This window comes from Micropterus salmoides, unplaced genomic scaffold (genome assembly GCF_014851395.1).
Source record: "Micropterus salmoides isolate LMB-PRFRI ecotype aquatic unplaced genomic scaffold, ASM1485139v1 Ms_hic_scaffold_8, whole genome shotgun sequence".
Classification (NCBI taxonomy): domain Eukaryota; kingdom Metazoa; phylum Chordata; class Actinopteri; order Centrarchiformes; family Centrarchidae; genus Micropterus; species Micropterus salmoides.
The window spans coordinates 30284487-30301745 of NW_024044570.1; the positions used below are offsets into that span (position 1 = coordinate 30284487).

Consider the following 17259-nt stretch of genomic DNA (forward strand, 5'->3'; position numbering starts at 1 on the left):
TTGCTAATGACCCTCAGCTCATAATGCCAGGAAAGGTGTGCTTTACCTGCTCCAAGTACACCTGGGAGGCCTGACCTCTGTCCCAGGTGGTTATGCTTTACATGGAGCTGAAGATCGGTCTCCTTCCTGAAATCCCAGGCACAGGCTGTGCAGCGAAATAGCTTCTTCTCATTGCTATGCTTCACTGCCAAATGCACCTAAATGGCATGGAGTGGAAGATGGTTAATTTCTATAGGTGTCTCACTAATGTATTAATTTTACAAACCATATAGCACACACACTTTCTTGTCCATGCTCTGATGTGAGTATTCCTAATAAAAAAAGAAAAAAGGAAAATAAGTAACACCCCAAATGGAGGAGGCTGTGTCATTCACCTGTATGGAGACCTTGGAGTCAAAGACCTCCTGGCAGAGAGTGCAGTGGTACAGGACAAATGTATGCATGTCCAGCAGGTGTTTCTGCAGGTCATCTACGGAGGAGAACTGCTTATCGCAGCTCTCACACACGTACTGGGTCGACGTAGTGGTGTAGTGCACTGTCAGGTGTTGAAGCAATGCCTCCTGGGATTCAAAGTCCTCCTTGTTGCATTGGGGGCAGGACTGGCGCCTCAGCAGCATCTCCAAGTGTGACTTTAGGTGGGCTTGGAAAGCCTCAAAGCTGGCAAATCGCAGGTCACACTGGTTGCACGGGTAGTCCCCGTTGCTCCCCATGGAGGGGGTTGAGTCCCCTCCCAGTCTGTGGCGTTTTGGGGAGGAGATCTCTACATCAGAGGAGGCGGGGCTTAGGTCTGCAACCTTTGCCTGACGCTTGTTATTTGCCAACGGGATGTTCTTGTGGTTCTCCTTTATGTGCTTGGTGAGCTTGATGAGTGAGCCGAAGATAGGAGAATTGGTGCAGTAGGGGCAGGAGTAAACCTGTGCACAGACGATAAATCTTTACTTTATTATTATTAAACATTGACAAATACTGTTATTTAGTTAAGAGGAGAAAGACAGAGAGAGACCGAGACGAGCACAGGCCATAACCTATCACCATAACTCTGCTAGTTCAGATATAACAAACTGATGGGTGACACACCAAAGAGTCTTTTAAAGCCTTCGTATAATATTTAAAAATACAAATCTGTGATTAAAGGTTTGTCAGCCATGGCCCTATAAAATGAATGTTGGGAATAAGAAAGCAGTGAATGGAGAATTGTCCTTTCTGATTTATTTAAAGCACCTTTAAAATTTGGTTTGGATCAACTCCAGACGAGCAGTAGTACCAGCACACTGATTAATGACAGACTCAGCTCAGATAATAATTCATAAAGTAAAATTATTAAGGATCACTAATCTGAATTGACATGAGTAATAAGCTTCATTTAATACTTCACTGGACACATGAAAAAGTATAACCACCTAATTAAATAGGAAACAGCTTATTGCTCATTAGCTCAACCGCTGATAAGTAAAAGATTTGACATGAGCAAAGACAGACAAGCTACATCAACTCTGATTAAAAGGCTGTTTTAGAAATGTAATTCTTGATTCTCACCTCCATGAAGGACTGCGATGAAGTCTGTAATACAGGAGACTCCAGTTTGGCCACCGCTCCTCCAGACGCAGCTCCGCCCCCAATGGAGGTGCAGTGCGTCTGCTGAATGTGTTCTGTCAACGAAGACTCCGTCAAGAATCCCATGGAGCACTGGTTGCAGAAGAAGGCATGGTTCCCTTCTAGGATGGAGGAATTAATTCACATTGTTAGATTCCCTCAAACTGCATTACTGCTGCAAGCTTTTTAAAGCAAATACTAATCAAACTAAAACAACAACCATGCTATATATTACAACAGCCTTTCACAGTTTGGAAACAAGCATTCTTGACAAACAATGTACCAGCAAAACCCATCCTTAGACATATTTAAGTTACTTTGCATTGTTTACAAAGAGTAGCTTTCTTTAACAACACACCTAATGTGGTGGATCCCGCCACAAGCCCACCAGGCAGGCAGTGCGACACTCTGATGTGTTCTTGCAGGGAGTTGATGTCTCCAAACATGTCTGGGCAGTAGTTACAGTGGAACGCTGTAACATTAGTGAACTGCAGCAGGGGGAAAGCTGCTGCTGCTGCTGCGCCCACGGTTCCTCCACTGGCGCGGTGAGCTTTGCGCACATGTTCGTTGAGGTTGTAGAGCGTTGGCAGAGTGTCCAGGCAGAGATGACATGTATGGCTCTGCTGCGGCTTATCTGCATGGATGGTCTTCAAGTGGATCTCCAACACCGCCAGGCTTTGGAAGTCTCTCTTCGAGCAGTAAGGGCAAGAGTACGTCACTTTACCCCAGCTCCCTCCTCCACCTGTAGAGGCAGACAGACAAACTGCTACAATTAAAATACACAGAGGTTGTCTAAGCCTTTCAACCAATTGTTGGCTAACAAATCAAGGAATGTAACTAGACTGGCTATTATAAGATTTCTACCCTACCTCCACCTTGATGACCCAGGCTTATCCCAATCTCGTCCCCAGTGTCGGTGCCTCTTCTGCGGCTTCGTTCACTACCCTGAATGGGCTTTAAGGTTGAGTCCGGTGTGGAGCCTCTCTCCAGACTGGCACTAGAGTCTGGAGTGGCCGAACTCATTGAGGCCACACTGCCCAGAGCGGGGTCAGGACTGGCAGCACTGTGATTGGAGGAGTCAGGCTGGCGATGGCTGTCCAAGTGGCAGTAGACATCCTCCACAGATGGGAACTGCTCTGAACAGACAGGACATCTGGGGGTACAGAAAAGACCAGTAGAATTCAAGTTTCCCTCCAGCATTCCACATTAATGAAAAACATTGGTTTGAAAACTTTAAAAAGCAACGCTTTGTAGTACTTGTGTTTGCGGTTGGCATGCTGAGTTTCAATATGGGTGAGGAGAGACGCCTCGTCTAGAAAGATCTCAGGACAGTGGATGCATTGCAAGTCGGCTCGGTCAGACAGCTGGGGGTGTCTGGTCAGGACATGTTTCTCTAGCTCGTCCGTCTGGCTGAACGTCTCCTCGCAGTAATCGCACATATACAGATCCTGCTCCAGTTCACCATCCCCTCCTGATCCCTTCTTCCCTCCATCCCTCTCACTCCTCAGCGCAAGGTGCTCTCTGTTCTTGCGGTGAGCCTGCCGAATCAGAAATCCAGATTTAAAGAAGCATGTGTTGTAAAATATTTTGTCAACATACGATGGCAATGTAGCTAGGGTCTCCTGCTTTTACTGCAGTCAACTTATACTAGCTAAAACAAATTTAAAACATGTAACTGTATGATTTTCTTATTTTATTTCTCTGTCCTTTTGGGAGTTGCAATAATGGGAATAATAAGCACATGAGCAGTAGTATAAAGAAGAACGGGGTATTTTAACAGTGACATTTCCAGTAAAAATACATCAACTGTGTACCTGCATGTGGCTCTGCAGTGATGAGGTGGAGGAGAAGCCACGCTTACACACACTGCACTTAAACGGTTTGCTGGAGCTGGAGGTGTGAATAGAAAATTGTTTCAAAGCAGTTTCAAAGATATAAATTAAAAGAGTCAAAAGGAACATCCTTTAGACATTTCACTTAACATCATGTACAGCTTTCATTACATAATTACACACAAACATAAGAACAGAAGCAGTTACCTGTGTGTCTTCAGATGGATCTTCAGGTGGTCAGAGCGGGAGAATGCAGCCTCGCACTCCTGACAACTATACTTCTTATCTCCTGTGTCAATCAACAGATTTATGAGAGATCATTTCTCCAGAAATAAACATTACATTGTACACCTCAAAATATGTGTTGCCACTGACACACTGAACATGTTGCCACTGTTGAGTGGATTTCCCTGGTGATCTCCAAAATCTAGTCTCATTTTGGCAGTTTTTGTTATTTCATTAAAAAATACCATAAAACTCCAAGCTGATTAAGTTACCCATTAGGTCTTAATATGCCTGTGGATACTTAACAGGCCTGGAAGGCAAAAATGCAGGACTTACAGTATATTATTGATGTACCTGTGTGGAGTTTGACATGGCGGTCTCTGCTCCTCTTGTGTTTAAACAGACGGCTGCAGAACGTACACTTGAAAGGCAGCTTGTCGCTGTGGATCTGCTCATGGCGTTTCAGGTAGCTCAGACGGCTGAGGAGGACCAAGAGGAGATAGATGCTGAATAATCTTTCACAAAAGCTCATAATAAAAAAATATTTCCTTTTATTTCAATGGCATTTTAAACAAAATGAAGCATCCATAAAAAAAACATTTAAGTAGTAAGTGCAAAGAAAATTAAAGAAAATATTACTGCACACACCTATACAGCAATAAGAAAGGAAATGGAGAGGTCAGCTAGGTAGAAGGGGCAATATAGAGGACTATGAAGACGACTTTATGGTGTATGTGACAGCTGTTCTTAAAGTGGGTCTTGAGTTAGTCCCTGGAGAGGTTATATGAAATGTATTCACCTCATTCCTTTCCCTGTTTGCCTTGGTGGTCCATGTTACTATGGTAATACCTAGAATACTGTTTATTCGTGTACACATTGATATTCATGAGTGGGATATGAGGATGCAACTAAAACACCCAAATATGACATTAGTGTTATTGTCTCCAATACACCATGTGATGCGTGTCAGTGCACCGAGATGGCACCTGCAGCATCCCAGGGGGCCCAAAGTGTGAGCTTCATACCTGAAGGACTTGTCACAAAACTGGCAGGGGTACGGCAGACCAGCGCCTCCTTCTTCCTCGCCGCCAGTGGCCATGCCGAGGTCGCAACAGCCATCGGGCATCTGTGAGGGCGATGCCAAATCCTTACTGGAGGGCGAGGAAGGCACCCAGGACAGACCTGCTGGGTCATCATCACCATCTGACAGAAAGAAAAATAGACATGGAAAATGAAAAAAAAAAAAAAAAGCCTTTGATTCGTCTGCAGCAAGAAAACACAAATACATTTTTTTTTTACGCAGCTGCAGGATAATAAAAAAAAAGAGACAGGAGAGCACAGACAGAAAAAAGTGGAGGTAAAACAGGGAGCATTAGAATGATTAAGAATAAGTTACATCTTTCTTGGAAGGCAGAAGGCAGGAGAGGAAGCCTGTGGGAGTTCAAATGAGAAAAGGAGGATATAAACAAAAAAATAAACACATTTATCCTGGTTACATGCACACACACAAAGAAAAAAATTAGGATGGCAGAGATAAAGAGAGAGAATGAAAAAGAAGAGAGAGACACACTCTGGCAGCAGCAACATCTAAATAGAAAGCTCCAAGAACTATGTATCCCCGACGGAGCCCAGAAATAAGGACAGAGTGTATTTTCTCTCCCTTCATCCTCCCTCTGCAGCCATCCCTCGCTCCATCCCTCCCCTCACCACCCCTCCCCTCCATCCGTCCCTGAGGACCATAGATCCGCCTCATCATATTTTCATTAGGGCCTTGGCAGATTGAAACGTCGGAAAAGCGATTAGGAGATGTGGAGAGCAGAGCGGAAAGATGGCGATATTCACCGCCTTTATCTGTCATACATAGGAGATTATGCATTGCTCTTTTCCTTTTTTCCGCTCTCCTTTTTTTTTTCCCCTCCTGCGTAGTCTGGCACAGAGGCGACAAAAAGGCCATGACTCCTTTAATAGACACTTCAGAATGGATTCAAGGCAACAAAAGAGGGGGCTGAATAATGCTTGATACTGTTCTGTTCTTCTTTGTGCACTCTGAAGCAGCACAGTAAGGCTATTTAGCATTTGCCTGCAAAATGTAAAGGACAGAGCGGATGAAGAGGGAGGGGAGGTGGTTTTCTTTGCTTTTATCTGACAGCTATATCAACTAGGCCAGCAACAAAATCAAAGAGAGAAAATAAGACAACTGGAGTGATAGGCCAATATTTCTGCATGCAAACACTCCCAACACATAAGCGCAGACACATGTGCAGAAGATGTTTCTTCTGATAATTTTAGAAACCTCTCCAAAGCACACACTGTTTTACCTCAACTCCTACCACAATCTTGTGTGTCTTATGTGTGCGTATGTCTAGTCTACTGTGTATTACGCCTTGCAGAGAGGGGGTGGAAAACAGATTCTTGTGATGAATCGATTGCTGAGAAAATGTAGGCACTGCGATGAGCAAACAGAACTCTGCAGGGGGGTCTGGGTTAAAAAAAAATTGTAAAAGCATGAGTTGTAAATTTGACTGGAAGCAAGAAGGAAAATAAAAAAAAGGCTAAAGAAATTACAAGGAATAGAGATATCAAGATGAAGCAGCTAGCAAGGGGGAGAGAGAGCGGGTGAGAGAGGAAGAGAGGGAGTGAGTGGGAGAGACAGATGGGGCAGGGGGAGGCAGAAAAATTAAAAGCATGAAGGAGGCAAGGAAGGAGTATGAAGAAGTGCATGGAAGTATTGACAAGGTGAAAGGAGAAAAACAAACAATGTGTCATCCGCAAGCACGGTAGACAGTGATTAAAAATGAGTGCGCAGGAGAAACATAAATCAGAAAATGAAAAATGAGAGACAATAAGATGAGCAAGATAGAGAAAACTGGTGAGAAAAAACAGAAGTAGGGGGGAGAGCTATAATTTGCTAGATTTTGACAAATTCTGAAAAATGTTGTTGACGGTAATAAAACTGACATTAAATTTACATTTATTCAGTTGAATTTTTTCAACATTTCTGACTTTGTTATTAGATGGAGTATTGTGTTTATTGTGTAACATGCTGCCGCTTTTCTCTATATTATATGAAAATAGAATCTCTTTGAGTGGACAGAACAACATTTTTGAATGTTTTCTGACATTTTATAGCTATAGAGTTTACAAAAGGCTTTTTAATATTTTCTTTAGTCTAATAGTAGCAGTAAAATAGTAAAAGACTCAGTGGATATGGGCAAGGAATGAAGGAATGAAGAAAATGGACAATACAAAATAATTCAGGTTGGTCACAGTAGGAAAAGCACAGGTGTGATTAATGACATTAACAGTGGCTCTGTTCTATCCAAGTGTCCCAGTAAGTCATGACAGTGTGACAGTGAGCCAGCATGCATAACATCAGGACCCTGAAACTGAAGCAGCTAAATAGAATTCAGCCATCATTCATTTTATTATTCACAACTATCCGTTTCCTCCAGTGGCATATCAAAATTTCTTCTGTGAAAAATACCACATAAGATTCTACACTAATGTTTTTTTAAAAAGGTTTTGCACATCGTCTACTGATCCACAACCATTGTTGACACAGTTTGAATGACAACAAGATTATGAAAAATATAAACATCTGTCATTTGGCCTACAACATTAAGCATATAGTTTTTGTTTATGCTATTGCAGCCTTACAACACAAGATTCAAATCCATGGGTGAATACGAAGCAGGCCAGACAGATTTTATTCTTCTCCTCGTCAGTGACGTCAACAGAATAAATAAATGTACCATCTATATAGAGCATGGCTGGTGTTAAAATACAGTGCATCTATAAAACGCCAATCCAGGCACCCCCTGCTGCCCACTCAACAAGGTACAAGTCTTTTACTGTCGCCTCAGAGAGATTAGTGATACTGTCTAAAACACACTCTCACCTGTCTCTTTCTCTTGGCCGTGTCAGACAGGATTCACTTAACAATAACCAGAAAGATACAGTATCTTCGCAAACAGACACAATGAAATGCTCAACCCCAGATGTGGTTGAGCAAAAAGAACAAAAAACTAATGTTAGAAAAAGCAAAGTAGACATGAAGAGGGAGTAAATGGGAAAAAAGTGCTTCTTCACAGCGCTGCTCTAGACACATGTGGACAATTATAGGCACACCAGTATGAGTCACTTAAATGGTAAAGTTTGTGAGGTGGGAAAGTGGGAGGAAGAGAGACGGAGAGAAAGATTGAACAAGAGAGAGATTCAGTCTGAGCAAGAGGGAGAAATCACTTTTTGACGGGGGATGGAGGGGTGTTGAGAAAGAAGGGGAGGAGAGATTAGCGTCATTAAAGAGCTCTAATCCTCTGACTAGCGTGGCTGGCGCTAAAATGGAGGATCACACGGCTTTTTAACGGCGCCTTTGTCAGTCGGCCGCGAGGGGACCTGGCAAGACAAGGCCGAATGGCAAACTGGGAGAAACTGGAGGATGGGGGGGGGGGGGGGGGGCGAAGAAAATTTCAATGAAAAGTTAAATTAGAGAAGAATCCTCGAGAGGAGATGAGGAGGATGGATGGTTGAGGGAGGGGGATTGGGGAGAAAAAAGAGGGGGGGGGGGGGGTATTTGGGAAAAAAAGAGAAACAGACAGGAGCAGGAGCAGGCGGACGCCGACACACACTGTTCCCTACCCCCGCCTCCTCCTCTCTGTTCTTCTCTGGCGAATGAAAACGAACGAGAGGAGCGGAGTGGAGGACCACAGGGCCCCAACCGCTCCGCTCCCGCTTTATCTCTCACTCTGCAGTCCTCTCCTTTCCCATCCATTCCCCCTATCCTTCATCCCTCCCTCTGTCCCCAGCAGTCCCTCAACTCTTCTGTCTTCATCTCTCTTCCACTACCTCCCTCTCTCGCTCCCTCCCTCCGTCAGCTTTCATGTTGTTACTCATTATAGCGCTGACATCTCTCCCTCTGTCCCTCCATCTCTCCGACAGTCTCTCCCCTACTGGTGTTGGCCTTCACCCCTGTGTCTCGGCCTGGACGGGACCAAGAGAGAGAGGGGGGAGACGTTCCAGATGGACAGACTCTGAACTCCAGAGGAGAGGGGAGAGATGGCGGTATGAAAGGGGAGACAAGAAAAAAAAGGAGGAGGAGAGGAGAGGAGAGCCCAGGGGTCTGCAATAAGAAATGGAAAAGACCAGAAAGGAACTAAACAGACCGCCTGAGTCTACCTGAAACGGCAGACGCACACAAACACACACACACACGTGCAAACAACACACACACTCCCCGCGTGTCTCTCTAATAGGCCAGACAGTGTGGCAACGTGTGGAGGACACAGCCTTGGTGAAACACTCTAATGAAGAGACACACACGCTGATCAATGTCTCTTTATGTTTCTGCCTCCCCGTCTACTTCCCCCCTATCTAAACTCAGTTACTTTGTCATGACTGTCACACAGAGGGAAAATATATCAAAGCTGTTTATAAGAAGGAACTCTTTTTAAAAGAAACTTTAGAGACTATTGTGTTGGTCAGACGTAATGATTATTAACTTTATCAACCCATTCCAAAACTGAAGAATAAAAACCAGTGGGCAGATTTGAAATATTGCATAGTACGTCCAAATTTCTGCTGGCTTTGGCCATGAGGTTGTAAACTGTAAACGACTCGATGGGCTGACATGGAACCAGCACTCAAGAACATTAGTTCAATTAGTTCGCTCTGGATAACAGCATCTGCTAAATGCCCGAAATAGTCCATGTATGTCGTGCTTTCACTCTTTTCTATCGCTTTGATGTCTGAATCAAAGGAGCTCAGCTGGTAGCAGCAAAAAGGTTTCAGCTCCCAGCGCAGCTACTACAAGTGCTAAAAGTACTACCACCCATTACACGCAGAAAGCTCAGAATTAACATTATAAATGAAGAATACACAAAGTGATCTGCTATGCTAAACATGCAATTAATAAGTGACGGAATAAAATAAAGAATTTCCATAAGATGACAAACATGCCAAGAAAAAATGTATGCGAAGCAACGCTTGGGTTGAATATTCAAATATTATCATATCAAAGAGATTATCAAAGGTTTTACCATACCTTTCATCCTAACTGTAATTTAATTCAGATTAAGAAAGAAATGTCCTTTTTAAGGTTTACGACAGTTCGGGGCTGTAACTCAAAATGTCAACAGCTCAATGTAAACCTGTGCAGTTCTGTTAAGGAAACCTGACATTGCCCCAAGTTAGATGAATGTGTTCACCTTGGGTTTAGCTGTCTACCTGCTTAAATTTTAATCCTCCTATCAGCCTGTCTTTCTCTCCCCTTCTCCCCTTAACTCTCCTTTCCACCTTTCTGTTTGGCCATCGGCCGAGACCTGCACCTTTCCCAGCTAGACCCCTGCTGACCTCCCATCCCTCCATCCCTCTCTAGCTTCATCCCTCCTTCCACGGCTCCCCAGGCCCCCTCCGATGGCCCCGGGCTGCCCTAGGCATGCACACACACACACACACAGCCCCAGACTCACCATAGGGGGCAGAAAAACAACTTCCACCCTTGGCTCACTCTGGGCAGCCCAGCACAGACTTATTTTTTCTTTCTCTCTCACACACACACACACACAAACACAATTAGAGTAGAATTCTATATCCAGAGTTAAGTTTGATGAAAAAAAGGTATACCACACACTTATTCGTCATCATTTCTCCAGCTCCAGCTTTATTTTTGTAAAGAACGTCCTGCAGGTTCAAATGATAGCGGCTGCATCCTCTTGGATTCGTGCTGCAGATCATTTAGATGGGCAACAACCTGAATCAAAAGTTACATTTCCGTCATACATTTTATGATTTGTGAGTTTTGGCAGAACCACACAACTAAGTAAGGTTCATCCTGTTTACAGAGAGAGCGTTCAAAGGCTGCTTATTACTTCATTTTTTATATAATGTATGAGGTATGAAGTAGCAAGAATAATAATAGTGACCATTATCCAAGTAATGATGCACTCATTGGCTTTACAACTGTGTTACAATCACCTGAAGGTTTTTCAAAACACTTCACGTGGTGCGTGGGATAGCTTGACAAGAGAATACAAGATCCCTACCTGGCTCTGTGATTACCATATAAGTTGGCATGGTAACCGATAGGCTAAGCACAACTTATGAGAACTGCACAGTAGGAAGGTGTACCAGTCAGATTTCTCGGCTGAAACTACCTGTTGTAACTGTGGAAAAAGTAGGCGCAAGAATTCATTCTCTAACTGTTGAAGTCTGACAGAGAATACAGGGACATATTTTCATATCCAAACAGAAAGTCCTCACAAGTGACCAGTTTCTATTCTTGTAAAGACATTTTTATCTCATCAGATGTACCTCACAACATGGTTTATACACACACACACACACACACACACACACACACACACACAGAGAACTCAACAAAGTTCAACACAATATGGTTCGATGTGAACTGGGTGCAGCAGCAAACACATTTGCACATGGCTGCAACCCTGGCCCATGCTTGGAGGACCCACAGTCCTCTGCTGCTGTCCTTTTAGCTCACATGGGATGAAGTCTGTCGGGACAAACAGACCCACAAACACACACACAAAATCATACACATACGTGCCACAGTGAGGACAGATAGAAAGGACGATATGTCAGTCTGTCCGGGGCTTGAGCCCTTGAGGACACGATGAATGGCCACACACACACAAACACACGCATTCACACACACACTAAGCGGGCTGTGGGGACTCTCACCTTCTGCCCTGGGAATGGGTCCTGCTGCTTTGGACGCTTTTGGGCGCCAACTGCTCCATATGGGCAGTGTGTGTTTGTGTGTGTGTGCGAATGTGTTTAGGGGCAGAAGGTTAGGGGCAGGGGGCTAAGGATGGGGGTGGGTGGACAGTGAGCTGGCAGATGACAAGTTTGCCCCTACCGCATGGCATACACTAACATACTGTATACAAGCATTAAACAAGTTCATTCAGACTCAAAAACAACAAGTTCATTACAGCATCTGAGGCTGCCAACTTTCTTACATAGTCAAGTAGAAGGAAAATGATACAATCAAAAGGTTGGTTAGACTGTGAATCTGTTCAACAAGCTTTCAAAATAGATCACTTTAAAATCACTTTATGTGCTATAGTTTTTCAAGTGCTGTTGGGGATTTCAAATTCATTTCTCAGTTCAAAACAAATACCCAAGGCAGTACTGCACACTTGACACCATTTTGGCGAAAGTGAGGTGAAAATTAAGCATGTGGCAGCGATAAGTCGCTGCTAATCACTGAAGACACGCAAATCTTAGTAGCTCTGGTAATATGAGAAAAGGTACGCTCTCAAAATCAAAAGACAGATGACTAAAAAGAGATGACAGGAAATGAGAGGTGATTAGAGAACAACATACAATAAAGATAAACACAAACAAGGGGGCGTTGTGGTTTGTGGTCAACACCATAACCACCTGGCCATCTTAAAGAATCTGTATAGAGTATTAAGTAGTATAAATCAGCAAAGTGTATCATAACATGCTTCCGCAATGGCACAGAGAAACACACAGAGAAAGCCAGAAGACATGAACAGACACATACATGCAACAACACACAAACATACAGCATGTGGTAGAGGAGGGCTGGCATCTGCTTCCTCTTACCACATTCCCCTATTTTTTTTTTCCTGTCCTCTCTCTTTTCAAACTCTTTCTCAACAAGCCTTTTATCTCACTGTGACCCCGTTTCCTCTGATTATTTACTCCGTCTCTTCTTTACCTCCAGTCAAAACATAGAGCGAGGTACTAACCATGAGGGTTAGTGGTTCTATTCCCTGCGTAGGAAATTCCTCATCTCTCCCTCCTCCATCCTGCTCTCTGTCCATCTTGTCTGCTGTTTGTTCGCTCAGAAATGAGAACCAGCTGTCAGGCAAAGTGTTAGATAAACAACAACACCATGCCAACGCACACATACAGTACACTACATATGCACACATGCTTGCATGAAGACGCACAAAAACACACACACACACACACACACACACAAGAGTGGTTTTTGGTCCCATTGTGGTGCATGCCGGCGGCGATATCATCTATTTATAAGAATGAGGTTTGGTGGACTGACAGACTGCTCACTAACCTAGAAACACATTCACCTGAGTCACACTCACACACACACACACACACACTTCACTTCTTATACCTGTAGGCAGACACTTGCTCATAAATGCACACTCTAGCGCACTTAAAAAGGCCCTTGGACGTTTGCGGAAATACCCACAGAAGTACCTACATAACTATAATAAAAACACATACAGCAATAACAGCTGAGTTCAATTTTAAACATTATTATTATTGAATCATGATGGATAATGACCGTTTAGCGAGAACCTCATATAGTGTCATATGTGTAGAGGGATCATTCTGAACAAATCATCCACTACAAATGGATGTGATTGATCTAGAGATTAGCAACAATATTAGTCACACACACACACACACACACACACACACACACACACAAGTCCTCCCACGTTCACCTACGCGTACGTGGGACCTATAAATAAGTGATGTAGGCAGCTGGAGCTCGCAGTTCAAAACACAAACACACTGTTACACGCATATACACAGGTAAATAAACAAACTTTTTTTCCCCCACCTCTGCCAGGCATAAGTCTGGAGGGGATCATGCGTTTGGTCGTGTGCGTATATCTGTCCGCAGCTAATCTCGCATACTGCTGGACCCATATTTTTTAACTGTATGCTCAAGGACCTCTCATGGCTGCAGTGATTCACAATCTTTGAAAAAGCAATTTTATTGACTGCTCTGCTTAATCGGCGAGTAGGTAAGTACACTGTTACATCAGTTAAGTTGCGCATGTACACAAGCTAAGTAACATTACATACGTGAATTTAAAATAGGGCCAACGTTCCATCCATCCACCCCGACCTTGTCCCTATGCGGACATTATCGCTCTTTATACTACGTCACCTGACATTGCTTTCTCTATGACATTCGGGTGTAGAACGACACGCCATCTATGCACTATATATCTATGCAATATGAGTCAGTAGAGACTAAATGGTGTGAAATGACACAGGAAAAGCAAAAAATATGTTGTGATAACACACAAAATGACTGCAGACATTAGCGTGTTATTCAAATGCCATTTGGTGATACCAGACCTGGCAGAGATCTGCACTCTACTGAGTGCACTGTTCTATTTGCATATGTAGTACAAATACACCCAAAACACACACAAACAGTTTTTTTTTTAAAACCAAACTTGCAAACCCACTCCATCTAGAGCAAAATAAGTGAAGCAGAGCAGGTATATAAACTGCCAAGAGATGGATCTGAGGAGAGAGAGAGAGCAAGAAAGAAAATGAGGCTCCAGAAGCCCCGGGGGAGTGTGGTAGAGGGGGGTCCTGTGCCCAGGGGAAGCCCAAGAGCAAGCTGCGAGAGGCGGGTACCTCCTGCCCACCGCTCCCCTTCCCTCCCTTCCCTTCTGGAGTACGGGATCTGGACAGCCCCCTACTCAAAGCTCCTAAACCCCCTATGAGAGGAATACATGCACATGCACACACACACATGCACGCACACACACTGAAGAGGAGTCCCCAGGGGAGGAGCAGAGCAGAGCGGAACACCTGGACCTGCCATTAGTGACACACTCAGGGATTAGAGGCACAGACGGCAAGAGAGATGGAGAGAGAGAATGCACACTGGGATAGATGCACACACTATATCCAGTAATATGCATAAACACACAAACACATGTGAGCACTAGCAAATGACAACTAAACCAAAGTAAGGAGGAAAAACCGTGGAGGTGCATTCAGACTGAATGCAAAGCCAATTTTCGTCTCCCTTTTATCAAATGAGCTTGAACGCTCAGGTGTGTAATTCACACAAACTGCAAAAAGCTACAGCGACGTTAGCGGTAGCGAGCTGTGTGTGCGTGCATGCGTGTGTGTGAGTGAGACAAGATTAACATAAGGTAAGGAAATAAAACCCCATCACTTTTTGCAAAAACAGCCTTGAGACCCTGGCCCAAAGGTGATTTAGTTAAAAAGCTTTTTGTGATTTTGACCTCAATTTTAAATTGAATGTAGTTTCTACTTCACTTCAGTGTTTATAAGTACAACACACATTACATTGACAAAATATTAGAGTAGTAGAGAATTTTAAAGGAAAAAAGGCAGAGAGGTGAAGGACATACAATGAGAGAAAGAAAGGGAAGTAGATGTAGATACACACACACTCAAGGTACCACAAACATGTTTGACACTGACGCATTAACAAAATGTACAATATACAAAACTCATGCAAGCACATTAAAGGTGGGACATCATTGATTACAGATGTGATTAAACCAGGCTAAATTCATTTTAACATCCAACTGCTCTAAGGTCTGAATGAACTATACCTCCCTCACTCTCACGGAGAAATTGTGTTTATAGAAATAAAGCAGGGAGAGCCTGGGTATGAGTGTGACTCTGTCTTAAAGGAAGCAGCACATTTCGGATGTTTGTCACTTTCACACTGCCAGCTTTTACTTATCAAAATGCTCAAAGAGAAGGAGCCATACGTATGCCAATACAAGGTCAGCTAGAAAGAGAATAATCCCCAAGTATCAAGTTCAATGTGAGGGTGGCAAAGGAGAGGTTTCAAAACAAACCGTCCAGAAAAGAGGCTCCTGTGTGAATTAGAGACCACACACTGGCTGCAACAAAGAGCAGCGCTCAGACACACACGGGGAGGGACGCACAGGCAGAAAAAAAAGGTGGATTTGGTAAGAAAAAAAGGTGTGTGTATATAAGCTGGTGACATGAAACAGATCAAAGGAGGGAGAGGACGGCAGAGAAGGAGAAAGACAGAGAGAGACAGGCCAGGGGGTCCCGTAATTACAACCTACATCCGCCAAGCTGAACCATGTGTGACTCTGTGTGACTCTGTGTGTGTGTGTGTGTGTGTGTGTGTGTGTGTGTGTGCGTGCGTGTGCATAGGTAGTCCAAGCATGGCTGTGGAATGAAGGAGGGTTCTGAGGGGAAATTGTTGCCTTCCACTTCCACACACACACACACCTTACAACTTTCTTCTTCCCACTGTGACTGCCCAACAGGAAAAAACAAAAAAATACAAACAGACACACACACAAATACACACAGTTACAGCTACAGATGAAGCAACACAAACACTTGGGATATGCACACCTTGCTGAGCAGATACATGCGCACAAACATGGTTTCAGAACATACAGTACCTAAAATCAAACATTTCTAATTTTCTCAAAGTTAAAGGTCATGAAAGGGGGAGTCAAAAAAACACGGTATGAAACATGAGCACACACGCATGTGAGCTCATATACAGAATATGGGATACACGCACACACACAGTGGGGTTGGGAGTGTCTGTGGTGGAGGGGTGCAGATCAATGGAGACCACTGACTGGTTGGTCTCTGCAGCAGAAAAGCGGATTGCTTTGGGACCCAAACTATTGTACAGCACCACACTGACTTCAAACACACACACACACAGCTACAGACATGCAGCTGAACATACCGTAACACACACAACACAAAGTCAGAACACACAGACAATGGTGAATTCAACTTCTGTCTCTGCCGCTCACACACACACACACATCACTGTTAGAGGGCACAAACAGTCTAATAGAGCGGTGAGAGCAGAGAAATGGAAATGCCTCTTTGACTGACTGCAGTTCATTGTGCTTTCATGCCTATAGAGGGGACCCCCTAGCATCAGCACAGCTAATCTCTTTCTCTTTCTCCCCTTCTGTTTGTCCCTCTACCCCCATGCATCCCTCCATCCTTCTCCAATCTCTCTCTACACCTACTCACTACCACCCCCTTTGGTCCACCCTAATTTGCCTGTTTTTTTCTATCACTATGCTGGCTCTAGACTAACTTGGCTTCTGACATATGGATCCATTCCAATGTATCAGTGCGGAATATCAGGGCCTAATAAACTTGTCACCAAAAGTACAATTCTGGTTTTGGTCAAAACCAGAATAATACAAGCGTTCCTCATTTCCTCAGCACACTGTCAAGCGTCGTTGGACTATTCATTATTGTGTCCGACAGTAACAGTACAGTTGTGTTATTAGGTATGTGTATTGGGTTCATTTTCTTCACCACCTTCCATCTCTCTGTCTCGTTATGCCTCCATCTCTCTCTCCATCATGCAGTGCCCCCACCATGCATGAACACCTGCATGGCTGTGCTTCCACCTGCATCAGATCCATCTCCCTGCGCAAGCCCTCATTCCTCCATCTCTCCTCTATCCCTTTCCCCACCCCCTCCCCTCTGCGGTGGAGCAAGCTAAAAGCACAAGCATGCCCCAAAATTAATTTAAACGGAGGAATTAAATTAAAAGCTAAGCCTCGGGAGTTTTATTATGTACTAATGTTTGAACCGTTAACTTGGATTGTATTACTAAAATATGAATAATTAAGAACTGGTGGGGGCTATTATTACATCAGGAAAGAGGAAGAAAAACACATTACACTACTGGAATAGATTTAACAGAGAATGATTTAGTCACCATTAAGAGAGGCTGAATCTGTGGGATGTGGAGGTGAGTAAACATGAGGGACATTATGCATTGGTAGGTGGTGAGTACACTACACGGTTGTTTGTGGTGGTTACAATATACTGT

The 17259-nt window shown here is 43.8% G+C and overlaps 1 protein-coding gene across 2 annotated transcripts in view; it reads right to left on the reverse strand.

Annotated features, from left to right (window-relative positions):
* Nucleotides 1-17259, reverse strand: part of znf423 (zinc finger protein 423) — a 144471-nt gene that overhangs the window by 73232 nt on the left and 53980 nt on the right. Inside the window, exons 4-13 of one of the 2 annotated variants that reach the window (XM_038705624.1) lie at nucleotides 4676-4853; nucleotides 4005-4129; nucleotides 3633-3714; nucleotides 3408-3483; nucleotides 2851-3131; nucleotides 2463-2746; nucleotides 1952-2356; nucleotides 1537-1715; nucleotides 375-914; nucleotides 47-197 (exon numbers count right to left, since the gene is read on the reverse strand). In XM_038705624.1, coding sequence (XP_038561552.1) covers nucleotides 47-197; nucleotides 375-914; nucleotides 1537-1715; nucleotides 1952-2356; nucleotides 2463-2746; nucleotides 2851-3131; nucleotides 3408-3483; nucleotides 3633-3714; nucleotides 4005-4129; nucleotides 4676-4853 — 2301 coding nt within the window. The remainder of the gene's footprint in view (nucleotides 1-46; nucleotides 198-374; nucleotides 915-1536; nucleotides 1716-1951; nucleotides 2357-2462; nucleotides 2747-2850; nucleotides 3132-3407; nucleotides 3484-3632; nucleotides 3715-4004; nucleotides 4130-4675; nucleotides 4854-17259) is intronic. The other variant, XM_038705625.1, reaches the window with a different exon arrangement.